The 15,979-nt window shown below is 35.3% G+C and overlaps 2 protein-coding genes across 2 annotated transcripts; one reads left to right on the top strand and one right to left on the bottom strand.

Annotated features, from left to right (window-relative positions):
- Positions 1 to 571: 571 nt before the first annotated feature.
- Positions 572 to 4,993, bottom strand: LOC141830620 (uncharacterized). The gene is made up of 10 exons (XM_074718024.1): positions 4,863 to 4,993; positions 4,285 to 4,386; positions 4,093 to 4,207; positions 2,853 to 2,889; positions 2,703 to 2,772; positions 2,452 to 2,556; positions 1,953 to 2,103; positions 1,782 to 1,864; positions 966 to 1,059; positions 572 to 873 (listed from the first exon to the last, which is right to left on the bottom strand). The coding sequence occupies exons 2-10, from the start codon at positions 4,313 to 4,315 to the stop codon at positions 786 to 788; spliced, it is 774 nt and encodes a 257-aa protein (XP_074574125.1). The 5' UTR covers positions 4,316 to 4,386; positions 4,863 to 4,993; the 3' UTR covers positions 572 to 785.
- Positions 4,994 to 14,465: 9,472 nt separating this feature from the next.
- On the top strand, positions 14,466 to 15,794 carry LOC141830551 (aspartic proteinase CDR1-like). Its single transcript, XM_074717959.1, has one exon. It carries the CDS (start codon positions 14,466 to 14,468, stop codon positions 15,792 to 15,794), a length of 1,329 nt encoding a protein of 442 aa, XP_074574060.1.
- The last annotated feature ends 185 nt before the right edge of the window (positions 15,795 to 15,979 follow it).

Here is a 15,979-nt window from a genome sequence, read left to right as displayed (position 1 = left end):
ACAAATTAAATTGATATAAATTAATCAATTGGGCAGAATTATTTGATTTTTTTAAAAATAAAAATTATAATTTGTTAATAAAAAATAAAATATTTTATTTTTTTAATAAAAAGGTTAATAAAAAATCAATTTAAAACTGATTTAATCAAAATAATTAATTTAAAAATAAAATAAAATTGCACCTTATGAAGTTTGTGCAGTAAAAGATGTATAATTTGTTAATAAAAAATAAAATATTTTATTTTTTAATAAAAATGTTAATAAAAAATCAATTTAAAACTGATTTAATCAAAATAATTAATTTAAAAATAAAATAAAATTGCACCTTATGAAGTTTGTGCAGTAAAAGATGACAAAAACTCCCTATTCCATTTTTTTATTAAAAATAAAAGACTATCTGACATGTAGAAATGAACCCATTGAAGAAGGATCAGATAATTTATTATAGATAATTTTATCCTGCATTATAAGAAATTATTTTCATAATTTAAATTTATGATTATAAAATCACATGATAATAATTTTATCATTATACCGAAACTCCTCTTCAAGTTCATACAAATAACCAACATCAGGAAATCAAGATACCATTGCTCAAAAGAGTGATCAGTATTTATAAATAAAGCCCAAACCAAATATATGAAATGCCATTGCTCAAGCGTGATCCATAATTATCGCAAGTCCCACACCAAATGTATGAAATGGAAATCTATTCATCTACCACACCAACACAGTTTATTCTTCTCGATCCAAGTGGTGTGCATGACGAAAGGATTGTTCCTCGACTAAGATTGAGATCCATCGAGTCCCAGTGTTGCATTAAGAAACTTGCAAACATCGTCTATCTCTCCAGGGGCCGTGTAGTGGCCAAGCCTAAACATAGATAATTCAAGTGCTAACAATTCTTACTGAGGAGAAATATCTATCTGGCTCATAAAATCTTGAAGGAAGCATATTTTACGTACCCGTTGTATGTTTCGAAACGAAGATTCTCAAAACCAGATGATTTTAGAGCCTCAGCAGATTTTTCTCCATGTTTATATAGCACTACATCATCTCCTGCAAACAAGATACAATTGTTTAGTTAAGACAGATACTGTCAAATGCCAATTATTCCAAAAAGAAGTTTTTGCAATGTCACTTAGTTGGATCTTCATTTCCCTAGCACCTCTCTTTTCAAACATCTTATATGTTAGATCCAATATAATTTATATATATCTCCACAACAGTATGATATAGTCCACTTTGAACTCACACTCTCCAAAAGGCCCAATACGAATGAGATATCTTCGTATTATAACTCCAAATCTTTTCTATGTATTTCCAATGTGAGACTTTGATTGTATCCCAACATGATATTCTCATTTGGATAATGATACCTCTAGACCAAGAATAAGAACTTCTACAAAATGATGTGTCGAACAAATAAATCAATACCCATTTAGGCTATTTGCTTCCAAATCAAAGTAAAAAAATTGTGCCTAAGGTGACTGTTTCATTGTTTTGCTCAAACACCTAAAACCACAGGCCAGAGAGCAATATAAACATTTCCCACCAGTAGAGCAGCAATGGATCCCTCAAAAAAATAACCTTAAGAGCAATGACATCATATCGATTCCAGACAGGATCAGTTAGTAATTCCCTAAATCTTGTTTAAATGAAAATTTATTTCCAGAAGCTAAGTTGTAGCAGCTATGTTCGTAGGGAATGGAATATGAGCACCATTTTAAAAAATGGGTGTAGCTAAAAGACATAATAAGAAAGCGCATGTATCAACAAACCTTTTCCATGGCAAAGTAGAATAGGCAAAGATGAAGCCCTTGTTGCAGCATCGGTATCACCTTCTAATTTGTTCTTCAAGCTCCTAAAAGAACAAAATGGCATACGATATAGATTTAAAAAAAGGAAACAGTACAGTCATAGGAACCATCTTTGTTTCTTAACAACATTACCTGGCACATGGCAACCATCCACTTAGACCGACAACGGCACGTAAATTCACAGGGTACAACTTGCCATTTCCATATTTTCCATGGGCCGAACAAGTTGCAGAGTACAAAGCAGTGGCAGCACCCATACTGAAGCCACCAACACCAAGTTTGACTGCAAAAACCAGTCGAATCATCAAAACTTATTAATTGATACGGATCAAATTGTATTCAGCACATACTATAGATGGTTTACGGCATGATTCTTTTTAGTCAATTATTGTATTCAGCACATACTATAGAAGTGGTTTCTTTGTTGGAATGTGCACTAGAGGATAAACCACCATGGTGAATGGCAGATTCAAACCCCCAAAACCTTGTCTACAAGGTACATCTGCTCTTTCCATTGAGCTAAATGGAAAAACTTAACTAGTGTGGATAGGTGGCATTAAAACTTTGATATCAATGAATTGCTATGTGGAACAGAGACAAAAAAAACAAGCATAACTTCGGAGAAGCATACCATCTGCAGGTTCTGCCGACAACAAATTTGCAACATGTGCAGCTGATGCATCCATTCCTTCAACATCATCAGGGCCACTTTCTGATAAATCACCAACATCAAACCCTAGATAACATGAAAAACTTAGTAGGCCCCTTGCTAATTTCCATCACATGTTATCTTTTCCAATTAAGTCAGACATTGAATAATTCCACAAATGATGAGATAACGTGAGCTTAGAAGACCCAAAACCCAACCATGAATTAACTTACAGGCAGATGAAGGAAACCCTCCAAAAACAGCTACAGGCCTGGTTGGAGCAGTTGGGCATATCCACTTAATCTGCATGGCAAAAAATACTATGAGAATAATGATTCCATATAAGTAGAAGCAACATAGGAAATGATTAAGATTAGAGTTACATTTGGAAGGGGGAGGGTTTCCAGAAGTTGTGACCAGCTGCAACACAAACAAGAAATAAGCAAATTAGATCTCAAAACATTTTTGTTTTGAAACTATTATCTAATTGTATATATGTCACTGCTTGCATAAGACTAAGAACTCCAATTGACCACATCTAATATGATGGAGAGTGCATGCAAATGGAAATGCATGTCCTTTATGCTACTACTACCACCAGTAGTTTAAATAACAGAAAACCCTTCCCTGAAAATAGATCTTTCAGTTTTGCCACCTTTTCTAGATACCAAGGAAGGATCATATGCAGGGAGTTAACTCATGGAATTCCAACCATATTTCACGAAGGAATCATGCAGAAGGTATAAATGACTGGAATGAGATGAGCCTGGATGATCAAGGAGAGCAGGATTCAAACCGCACGAGGCTTTATGCAATTTGTGGCATGGCAACAATACTAGACATCCATAGACCTTCAACTGCAAAAGCTACAAGTGCCAAACAGAACGGAACCTATGGAAATTATAATGCAGAAGACTCAATAATCAATTAGGCAGAATATACTGTCTAGGTATCATAATGCAGCAACCAATCTCGAATCAAAGCATTAGTGGTCCAATCAAAATTCTGTGCGAATGCAAGATTCATGGGATGCATTATGCACTTTATCATCAGAGTTTTAGATGCAAAGAAATATGAAAGACTAAAACATTGAGTTCTGTTCTGAATTGGCAATGAAGACAAGCACTATCACTAGTTCTTGCCAAAAGATCAAAAGTAGGAGTCATCTAAAATTATTTTCATTTTGTTATTCTCTAAACCCCAATTAGCAGTTTATACCATTTCTGAATAAGAAAAAGATCTAAAGTAGTTGAACAACATGATAAACTAAGACACTTCCATTTCCAGTAAATCAGAATATGCTTATCAATATATATATGTGCCTAGACAGATGCAAACAGGTTAAAACAGACGATTCCATGGAAACCAGCAGTTGAACCATGCTTTTCAATTGTAAAATAGACTACATAATATTGATGCCAACACTGCCATGTGCACTCATGCCTAGAAAATTAGAAACAGAGAAATTGCTTGTGGTCCATAATTCACTGACAAATTATGTTGTCAACCTGAGGAAATAGCAGCAGTTCCCGGGCATATCAACAGTTCGGCTCGGATTTAATTGCATATTTAACAGTATCAAACCATCCAGCAATAAAACAGAGAGAGAGAATCCTCCATTACCTTGCTCCATTATCACCAAGACCATGAAGCCACACAACGGTAGCCAGATGCATCCCTTTGGGTCTAACAACATACGTCCTCCCAAACTCGTACGACCTTCCGGTAGTTTTAGCGCCTGCACGAGTTCGTTGACCAACTCGATCATTTCCAAGTAGACCGGTAATCGATAGACGAGATCAAAGGGAACCAAACCTGAAGCGACCGAGCTGCTCCCGTAGCTCATCTCCACTGCAGCTCCCTTTCGGTTCCCCTGACCTACCGACGGCGAATATTGCAGCAATTCGGATGCACCCGCTGAAAAAGAACAATTTTTACATTTTTTTTTAATATCGAAAGCCCGTGGGGACAGGGGATGAATCACAACCCATTTGGTCTCCGTTCCCGAAAAGAAACCGCATCATTCAAAAGAGGTACAGCATGCGAAAAGCTAATCCGCTTTTCGAACTCCCACGCTGAGCATCGAATAGTAGCGGCAGGCAGATCCACGTGGTGGTAGCGTGGTAGAAAAGATGTCAAAAGCTGGAGCAGCTCGCAGGAACCGATGATAACTCGCAGAGAAAAATGATAGCTGCGACTGGCAGAAGTCATAGGCAACGAAGCAGGGAGAAGAAAAACAAAACAAAACAAAACAGAATCATCGATAGCAACCACGGCCCCAAGATCAAACAATCCGACGATCTACTTCTCGATTTCGCAGCAACTCGATCCGGAAAAGATATTAAAAAAAACACCAAAACCGATCGAAAGAAGCAAAGGATTCGTGGGCAAACCTCGATCAAGAGAGCTTTCGTCCTAGAAGGAATCCATGAACAGGACGATCGGGTGGTGGTCGGGATTGATTTGGGAGCGGGGAGACAAGGGCGGTGCTCCTGCCGCACCATGAAAGCCTGGGTTGTCCACTGGCGCCGGTCGGTGCAAGTGGGCCCCTGTTCACGCGCCAATCAAGTGAGCTGCGACATCGATGGGATTGGCCAGCCGGCTCAGCTTGCGTGGCTACCGCATGACGCTAAGGTTTTTTTTAATTATTATTCTTATTTTCATTAAAAAAAAAGTCCCTTTTAAAAAAAAAAACTAAAAGAGTGTCTCGTTATATTTTTTATTTTAAATATTTTTTTATTCAATATAAATATAACTGCTATGATATATTAAGAGACTAATGTTATCCCACACCCCCCATCCACGACTCGTGTGCACCGCTTAGACCCATCGTCGCTGCCGCTGTCGTCGCCGCACCATCCGACCGTCAGACCAGGCGCAATCGACACGCCACTCATCGACGCACGATCCGATGCCAGATTCCGATCGGATAGTGGTCGGAATCTGACGAATTCGGTCGGAAACCGTCGAATTCGGCGCACAGGCATTTCTGATCAAATCAGATCGGCCGAGGAAGAACCACCGTGATTCCGATCGAATTCCTGACCACAATCCGATGCAATTCCGACGCGCGCCAACAAACGGCACGTCGATCGCGCCCGGGCCGACAGCCGACGGTGGTCGGACGATGTGGCGAGGGCAAACGGCAACGGCGGGGGTGGCGGAGCACTACTATGCATTCCCAGATTTGAACTGTCGGCTCGCGATAGCATGATGGACGGTGATCTTGCTGTCGCGCATGAGCACGTAGGAAATGGAGCAAACAAGATAGCTATGTCTATATATAAAATATTATTTTATTAAAATATTTTTATTAATTTAATTAAAAATATTTGAAATTATTCTAGTGATAAATTTGTAGCAGTTTTTTTTTAAATAGCACTTTTATTATTGAAAACTATAATTAAAAAGGGCATTTTTATTTTGACCTTTTAATTAGCAAGCGAAAATTTTCTATTTTTAAGTAAACAGACGGGAAAGTTGCACGGGTACCAAGTGGGAACAGCTCACCAATGCGGGCCCCACCTCCCACTGTCACAATACTCATGCTTGGCGGTGCCACTTCCTAAACTGGCAAGTACTAGGGAGATGCCGATATTTCAATTATTTATTTTAAATTAACATTTATTTTTGTATTAGTAAAATGAAAAGAACATTTTAAATTTCTAAATTAGGTAAATTATTATTTTTTAAATCATGATATTTTATATTCAAAATATCTCTTATTTTAATATTGTTGCCGATAACAGCTACACAATAATTACATATATGACAAATGGACTATTTCATTTTAATTAAAATTATTATATATAAAATTTTATTATATTAAAATATTTTTATCAATTTGATTAAAATTATTTAAATTTTATAAAAAATATTTTAGTATGGCCGTATGTCAAAATCACTTTAAAATAATTATATAACTACATAATTGTAGTAGCTACTTACATGTTATATAATTATAGTTAAAGCTTAAAACTTTGAACCTTAAATTATAAATTTGGGTACTATTATATTAAAATACTCTTTACCAATTTAATTAAAATATTTGAACTTCATCAAAATTATTTTGGATTGAACAAAATCACTTTAATAGGGTCCTTAGAGACTAGGATCATGTTTGACCTTATGTGGGGAGATCATGCCCAACATTAGGCTTGGTCTCCCAACATTAGACTCATAGTATTCCTTGATCAAAATCAAAGTTTAACACTAATCTACCTTTCTCTTACTTAGGTGCAAATTTGCATAAATCCAAATAGTTTAAGTCCATCAATAAGTTTCGATCAAAACTTATTGATCGACATAGACAACTCAAATTGCACTCATTTCAGATCTTGTGGATTTCTGAAGTTGTAAGAAGTCCAAAGATGTCCTCCATTATTTATTTCGAGCTTCCCAAAGATAATCCAATATTATGTTAACTTTCAATTAGAATGTTTGGGACTTTTTTTCCTTAACACTATTAGGGAATTCCAAAAATAATAAAGGAGGACACATTTGAACTCCTAAGCACATCAGAAACTTCAGGACTTAAAATGGGTACAATCAAAGCTCTCTAGGTTGATTAAGGAATTTTTATCAAAATTCACTTGTGGACCTACACTATTTGGATTTCTACAAATTTACAATCTCATGAAAGAGTAGAGTTTGAAAAATTAGATTTGATGCCTTGTTTCTGATTTTAGTAGTTAAATTTTAAAAAATAAATTTGAATGATTTAAATTGATAGGCAAGAGAAAGGAGGAGAGAGATATTGAGATTACATACATCTAAATTATAAAAATAATTTTTATATTTAATCTTTTGAAATAATTTTTATATTTAATTATAATTTCAATATAATTCAGATGCTTTGGAAATCAACGTGTGATGTTGGCATGAAAGAAATAAAACAAAAAGGTCATCGTAAATCAATATCCTTTGATCATTCTCAAAGTATAGAACATGATTTGAAAATTTTCCAAATCTATGCGCCCTTTGATAAAAATTACCATTGAATTTCTACTTAGAAATGATTTATCTTGAATTAAATATAATTTAGTGCATTTAAGTTTATATATATATGCATTTGGATATATTTCATTATATAATGAGTTTTATCTTTTGTAGTTATTAAATGTCAACGAAATATTGCTCTTTGCATCAAATGAAGTTTTTGTCCATTGAATTTATGGTCATTTGAACTTTGAGACACAAAACCATAGTGTCAAATTTCAAAATCACAAATAGTCTTGGACTCGCACAATAATTTCATCATATGCATATGAATTGAGATTATTTAGACTTTCAAAAGATACAAAATTAACCCCTTAATCCCTATATATCGACTAAATTTCAACATCTTTAACTTTGCCATAAGAAATTTATTAACATATGATCTAATTTTAACTTTTAAGAATAAATTAAAATTTTGCATCCTCTATTCTTTGAACATCCTTTACAATTAAGGAATAGTATATTGGCGCACTGATGTGTAAAATTTGGACTTTGACTTAATAATCTTCTTTTTTTCAACGTGTGAAATGATCAGGGCCGGCTTTAGGCATAGGCCTATGCCTAGGGCCCCCTTAAAAATTAGGGCTCATTTTTAATATATTAATTATTATATTTGAGAAAATAAAAAATTATTAAAATAGTTTTATTGGATTTTGTAGAAGTTTGGAATGGTCATTTGATTTTTAAAGATTTTGATATGATTATAATATATTTAATATTTCTCAATTCTCAAAATTCTAATTTATTAGTTTTTTTATATTCCTTTTCTTCTTTCCTTATTAACTTAATAACCTATATTGCCCAACTTCAAATAGCTTACTCATTTGATAACTTAGGGTGCAAAGAAAAGAACGATCAGAATTAAGATCCTTTGTTACAAATTTTTCGGTGATATTAAGACCAAAAAGCATTACCTTTCTCATTTCCCTATCAAATCTTATTTTTATGCTTTTGTTAATTTCTCATTTTCTTATCAATGATTTATATTGTAAACTTGACAGTTCACATTAGAAAAATTAAAATTTTTAGATTTATTATGTCAATTATGATTTATCTTTATATTTCACCTTTATTCTGAATATTTCATCTTTATTCTTAAAATTTTAGATTTTTTATTTTAAATATTTTATATCAATCTGTTCAGTTTTGCTTTTGTACCCATTGGCTTAGGCCTCTCTCTCTCTCTCTCTGTGTTGGTCTCACTGTGTGCGAGTCCAGAATGACCTGACCTGATCGGCTGATCTTATCGTTCGAAGACGACGATCAGAATCGGATAGACACATTGGCTGCATTCAATTCGCTAAGTTCAAATTGATTTCTTTTCCGATTAATTATATAATTAATTAAATATTGATTATTTATATAATCAAAATTAACTATATATATATATATATATGTTATCTATGCAAGCTTTTATCCCGCTTCAGACACGTGTAATCCATTGATTAAGGCCTGTGTAATCCTAATTTTAAGAATTATATATATCTTTAGTCCAAAAAATTTATATACACTACAAGCTTCAGAAACAGATTTTTAAGACGAAATTATAATCAATTCCATGCTCCTCCAAAGACGATGGAACACTCTCTTTTAATTAAAGTACCCTCTACCACTTTGGTGTGAGCAATTTGACTCATTATTAGAAAACATGACTTCAGAAATAGATTTTTAAGATAAAATTAAAATCTATTTCAAATTTAGATAATTTATAGGTGGATTTGCTACAAAATTATTAATCCGTTCACTTTAATAAAATATAACATTTGAAAAAAAAATTAAGATAGAATTTAAAACAAATTTGATACGAAATTATATATAAATTTTTATTAACAAAAATAAATACGAATTATAAACAGAATTTAAGATCGTATGATTTCTGTCAAAATATCCGTTTAAAATTTAATAAAAAATTAAGATAGAATTAAAATCTGTTTCAGATTTAGATAATTTAGAGACGGATTTGCTATAAAATTATTAATCCGTTTCACTTTAATAAAATATAACATTTGGAGAAAAAAAATTAAGAAAGAATTTAAAACAAATTTGATACAAAATTATATATAAATTTTTATAAACAAAAATAAATATGAATTATAAACGAAATTTGAGACCATAAGATTTCTGTCAAAATATCTGTTTAAAATTTAATAAAAATTTAAGACAGAATTAAAATCTGTTTCAGATTTAGATAATTTAGAGACGGATTTGCTACAAAATTATTAATCTGTTTCACTTTAATAAAATATAACATTTGAAAAAAAAATTGAGACAGAATTTAAAATAAATTTGATATAAAATTATATATAAATTTGTATAAACAAAAAAAATATGAATTATAAACGGAATTTAATTTGAGACAATATGATTTCTATCAAAACATCCGTTTAAAATTTAATAAAAAATTAAGATGAAATTAAAATATGTTTCAGGTTTAGATAAATTAGAGATGGATTTGCTACAAAATCACTAATCCGTTTCACTTTAATAAAATATAACATTTGGAAAAAAAATTCAGACGAAATTTAAAACAAATTTGATATAAAATTATATATAAATTTTTATAAATAAAAATAAATATGAATTATAAACAGAATTTGAGACCATATGATTTCTATCAAAACATCCGTTTAAAATTTAATAAAAATTTAAGATGGAATTAAAATATATTTCAGATTTAGATAAATTAGAGATGGGTTTGCTACAAAATCACTAAACCGTTTTACTTTAATAAAATATAATATTTGAAAAAAAATTGAGATGGAATTTAAAATAAATTTGATACGAAATTATATATAAATTTTTATAAATAAAAATAAATATGAATTATAAGTGAAATTTAAGACCATATGATTTCTGTCAAGACATCCATTTAAAATTTAATAAAATTTAAGATAAAATTAAAATCTATTTTAGATTTACATAAATTACAGACGAATTTGCTACAAAATTACTAATCCATTTAACTTTAATAAAATATAATATTTAAAAAATGAGATAGAATTTAAAATAAATTTGATATAAAATTATATATAAATTTTTATAAATAAAAATAAATATACATTATAAATGAAATTTACGATCGTATAATTTCTGTTAAAATATCTGTTTAAAATTTAATAAAAATTTAAGATAGAATTAAAATCTGTTTCAAATTTAGATAAATCAAAGACGAATTTACTATGAAAATATTAATTCATTTCACTTTAATAAAATATAATGTACAATAAGAAATTTGAGATAGAAGTTAAATTGAATTTGAAATAAAATTATAAATAAAATTTTTTAAATAAAAATAAATACTAATTACAAATAAATTTTAAAACTATATATTTTTATTAATAAGTCTATTTAAAATTTTTAAAAATTTTGTGATAGAAATAAATTTATTTTAAATTTATATAAATTAAAAATAAATTTTGATTCAAATTTATATAAGTTGAAATGAATTTATTATGAAATTATTAATTTATTTCACTTAAAAAATTAATTTATTCTTCTTTATTATGAGAAAAATATAAATTATTACTATTAAGATAGTACAAAAACTAGCCAATTAAGTTATAATTATTCATTTCTGGGGTATAGTTGAGTTGATTATGACGGAGCAGACTTATTGAGGTGGATAGAGATCGAATCTCACAAAAGCCAGAAATTAATTATTTTAAATATTTCTAATTTATTTGAAATGTGTGATTGTTTCTTATATTTGGTGTGTCGAGAAGTTTAATGACAGATTTATAAATTAGAGACAAACTAACTAATGACGATTTCAAAACACCAAAATACGGAAGGATTTAAAGACAAGACTTGCTAGGAGAGGCAGACATGGTCGAAGAAGAAGCGAACGCAAGAGAAAGCAGAGCGCGCGAGAGCTAGGGTTCAACGCAGCTAGTAGGGAAGGCGAAGAGAGGAAAAGGATTTAAGTCAAACGGTCGGTCGATCTCAGCCGTCGAAGCTCTATTCTCCGATCTAAGGGTAAAATAAGCTAATAAATAGGGCGGAAAAGCTTACCAGAACAATCTTCATTAAATTTAGATCAAAAGAGAAAGAGGTGTTAGCGATTAAGTTAAGCTCAAGTTCAGTTAGTCGAACTACATCTCCTTCGACTGAACTAAGTCGGGAGGCTTGTGATCCGGCGAGAATATCTGGTGATGACATGGAGGAAGGGCAAAGAGATAGGGAAAAGTTAATAAAACAACTCAGAGGATCCCGATCTCTTAGGGGTTCCTAATAAATGCGAGGGGCAGCTGACCTCTTACCATAATTCTCGCAAAATGTCGATAAACACACGCAGATGCTTAGTAAGGCTTGAACCAGGAGTAAGAAGGGAACTAGGGCAGATAGGTAAAATACTCGTACAAAGAGCCCTGATCTCTTCTCCTTTTGGTTTCAAGACTCTAGCCCTAGCAAACCGCCGACCTCATTAAGAGTTCGGCTTGCACCTTGATACTTAATACGAGCCCTGCATAGCTTTGGACTATAGACCATAATTCTATGTAATAATCTTGATAAGGTATGAACTTTACCAGCCGACCTCATCAAAGGGTCAGATCTCTTCCCCATCTTTCCCTACAAAGCTCGGTCTTTCACAATAATCCACCATCGACCTCACTGAGAGGTCGGCACAGGATTAGGATTTAAGATATAGATCGATCTCGTCCTAACCTCAGTGTTTATATAATCCATTCTCATACGATCATAGTAGCATCAAATTGACTTCATATATCAATCTCATTATAAAGTTATCGCGGGCCGCGATACTTGGAACAATGGTATATATACTCCGCCCTTTTGCGACAAGCTCAACAAAGTACAGACATCACATGCCAACCTCATGACTTGGTCCCGGCATCATATGCCAACCTCATGACTTAGTCCCGGCATCACATGCCGACCTCATGACTTGGTCCCGGCATCACATGCCGACCTCATGACCTGGTCCCGGTATCACATGATGACCTCATGACTTGGTCTCGACATCACATGCCGACCTCATGACTTGGTCCCAACATCACATGCCGACCTCATGACCTGGTCTTTACCTCGGGATTAAACCTCGGGACCTGATCCTAGTATCACACCATAAGCTTAGCCAGCCGTTTCCGATAACTCGGTAGTTTATATGAGAACTCGACCATCGCTTGATTTCCTAAATAGATACGCTCCAAGAGTTCGGCAAGTCACTTTGTTCAGCTATGGCGTACATAGAGAGCTCGGGTGCATACCCAGCTCAGCTCATCAACCCACAGAAGCTCGCGGCATACCTACACATCCCGGCCACTCATACAAATCGCTCATTTCCGACCTCAGGTTGTTGGACAGATGTCAACAGATCAACACACTGACCTTTTCATCAAGCTTAGCAACGTATCTACAAGGATTGGGATAGAGACCAAGTACTCCTACTTGGCCCCGTACGATCCTAGCCGTCAAAGGAAGATAACTTACGTTGCTAAACCATCAGATGTTCAGAATCTGTTATAAGATCGATCCATTGATCTCGCCTCCACAACCAATTGCAAACAAAGAGATCCGAGGATACCGCTCTCGCCACCTCTATATAAACCCCGCAGGTATGACAATAAACCTTCTTGAATTCTCTCTACACATTTTCACTTCTTTTTTCTGACTTGAGCGTTGGAGTGGCTACGCCGGGAATCCCAGGCACCTCGCTAATCCGTGCGTTCAGTGTTTATTTCTTCAGGTCCTTCTCGTCGAAGTGGAACTGCAGGTTGACATGGCAGTATATTGTCTGGCGGTGTGACTGTCATCGGCATCGAGCCGGAACATCACTGACGTAGAGATTGTTGGGTTTAGTAACAATTTAGACCCACTAGATTGAACTAAAAGCTTTCCATTTAAAAATAACACAAAAATTGTTTTAAAATATATATAATAAATTATATATAAATATATTTTTACCGTACTGGTTTTCTTTGTTTGGATTCAGGAAGATCAAATCATAATAAAATTTTAGTTCAAATGTATTTTGATTAATAAATAATTATTTTTAATAATAAAATATGTATTCGTTTATCATAAACCTATTTTTATTTATAAATATTTGATTTCATTCTAGAATTGCATCAAATAACTTTAGAATGATAAATTCTATATGGTTTGTTTTCTGATCATAGTAAAGTTTTAATTCAACTTTATTTTTATTAATTATAAATGGAATCGATCAAAACACATATTTATCTTTTTCTAATGGTAGATAATCACTTTAGATAATTACAAATTTATGGTAACATTTATTATCACAAATTTTATTTGTTTTAAATTAAATTTAAAAACTATATATTTGCTATCATTTCAATGCATATTATTTATTAATTTAATTATGTTAAATAATTTTTATAATGGTAAAAGTTGATTAGATATCGGCATGCCCATGAGCGAGAGAGTATTTCATAGTTGTCGTGATTCGACCCTTCCTATACGGTGACAATTCTACCTTGCAACCGGCTCGGCTACATTTTAGGGCATTTTAAATAACTTTTTTGTTTAATGGTTTATATTAAGAGAATTTTCACTTACTCTCCGTATTATAATTAAACACTTGCTAAGCTAACTAGATATATAAAATAAACACTGCGGGGATTTAATTAAACAGGATGAAAAAAAATTCCATTAGGAAATAATAACTTGTAATTAATTCGAATGAAAAATCTTTCTTTAATGCTTGTAATTCTATCATACATGAATATTAAATATTGGTTTGACAGGTAACTTAATACTTGCACGTCCTGGGAATTTAGGGTTCTTGTTTGGGATTGAAAGACGATTTGGCTTCCTAATTGATAGAATTTGGGAGCCAATGCGTTTCGTTGAGGCAGATTATTTATTAATTGGGAAAGAATTAAAGATCGACCAGGAAATGGATCCATCCGTATTCTCAACCTGCCATTTAATTCAATTCACATTGCTCCGATCTCTCTATAAAATCGCGCCTGCTCGCTCACTCGGATCATTGCAAACTCGACACTGATCCGATCATGGCGACGACGACGGCCTTTCTCGCGCTTTCCTTAGCGGTCCTAATGACGGCGGCGGCGGCGGCCGCTGCCGCTGCTGCGGGAAGCTTCAGCGTCGAGCTGATCCACCGCGACTCGCCCAAGTCCCCGCTGTACAACCCCGCCGCCACCAGCGTCGACCGCGCGCGCGCCGCCGCCCGCCGCTCCGCCAGCTACCACGCGCACCGCTTCTCCGCCTCGACCTCCGACGACGTCGTCTCCACCGTCGTGTCCGACAGAGGCGAGTACTTGATGGAGTTCCGACTCGGGACGCCGGCGCACAAGATCATGGCCATCGCCGACACCGGCAGCGACCTTATCTGGACCAACTGCAAGCCCTGCTCCCAGTGCTTCGAGCAAGTCCAGCCCCTCTTCGACCCCCGCAACTCCACCACCTTCAGCCCGCTCTCCTGCCAGTCGCAGGCCTGCGAGGCCCTCCCGATCCAGGGCTGCGGCAGCAAGTCCGCCTGCCAGTACCACTACTCCTACGGCGACAACTCCAACGTCGACGGCGTCCTCGCCACCGAGACCTTCACCTTCGGCTCCGCCGGGGCGCAGGCCACCAAAGTTTCCAAGATCGCCTTCGGTTGCAACTCCCAGAGCTCCGGAACCTTCAGCAACAGCACCGGCGGCCTCGTCGGTCTAGGCGCCGGACCCGTCTCTCTCGTCTCCCAACTCTCCCCGAGCCTCGACAGCAACTACTTCTCCTATTGCTTGGTCCCGATCATGGACGACCAATCCAGCAGTAAACTCGTCTTCGGCTCCGCCGGCAAGATCGACAGTAGTTCCAAGGTCACCACTCCGATGTCGATCGACCAAGCCTTCTACGTCCTCAGCCTCGAGGAGATCAGCGTCGAGGGCGGCGGCTCGGTCTCGGTCCCTTCATCTTCCTCTCAATTAAGCGGCGGCAACATCATCATCGACTCCGGGACGACCCTAACCATGCTGCTCGACGACGTGGTCTCGAGCCTGGTGGAGCAAGTGTCGAAGGTCGTTGACCTGCCGCAAGTCAGCGATCCGGAGGGCCTTTTCCAGTTGTGCTTCCAGGTGAGCCAAGAGTCCGACCAGCAGAAGCTGCCGCCGTTGACCTTCAAATTCGCCGGAGACGACGCGTCGGTTCAGCTGAGCCCTCTGAACATGTTCCTGGCGGTGGAGGAGCAGGTGGTGTGCCTGGCGGTGGCGGCGACCACGGCGGACGTCGGCGTGCAAATAATCGGGAACGTGGCGCAGCAGAATTTGCACGTGGGGTATGATCTGGATGCCAAGGAGTTGTCCTTGGTCAGCACTGACTGCACCATCGCCAAGCTTTAGATTTCGTGCTAGTTAAATAGCATTTCATGCATGGCATGCATGCATGCATGAAATTGACAAATTAATTAAAAACTTGTTGCATTTTCATTTCCAGCGTTATTGTTTTTTTTGGGGTTAAATTTTACTTTGTGCTATGTACTTTGGCAGTTCATTGCAACCCAAAATAAAATAAAATGAAATGAAAT

The sequence above is a fragment of the Curcuma longa genome, chromosome 6 (assembly GCF_044706935.1).
Source record: "Curcuma longa cultivar G26 ecotype Majalengka, Jawa Barat chromosome 6, ITB_CL_G26_1.1, whole genome shotgun sequence".
Classification (NCBI taxonomy): domain Eukaryota; kingdom Viridiplantae; phylum Streptophyta; class Magnoliopsida; order Zingiberales; family Zingiberaceae; genus Curcuma; species Curcuma longa.
Note: the sequence above shows the minus strand (reverse complement) of the source record. Positions and strands in the feature narration are given on the sequence as shown.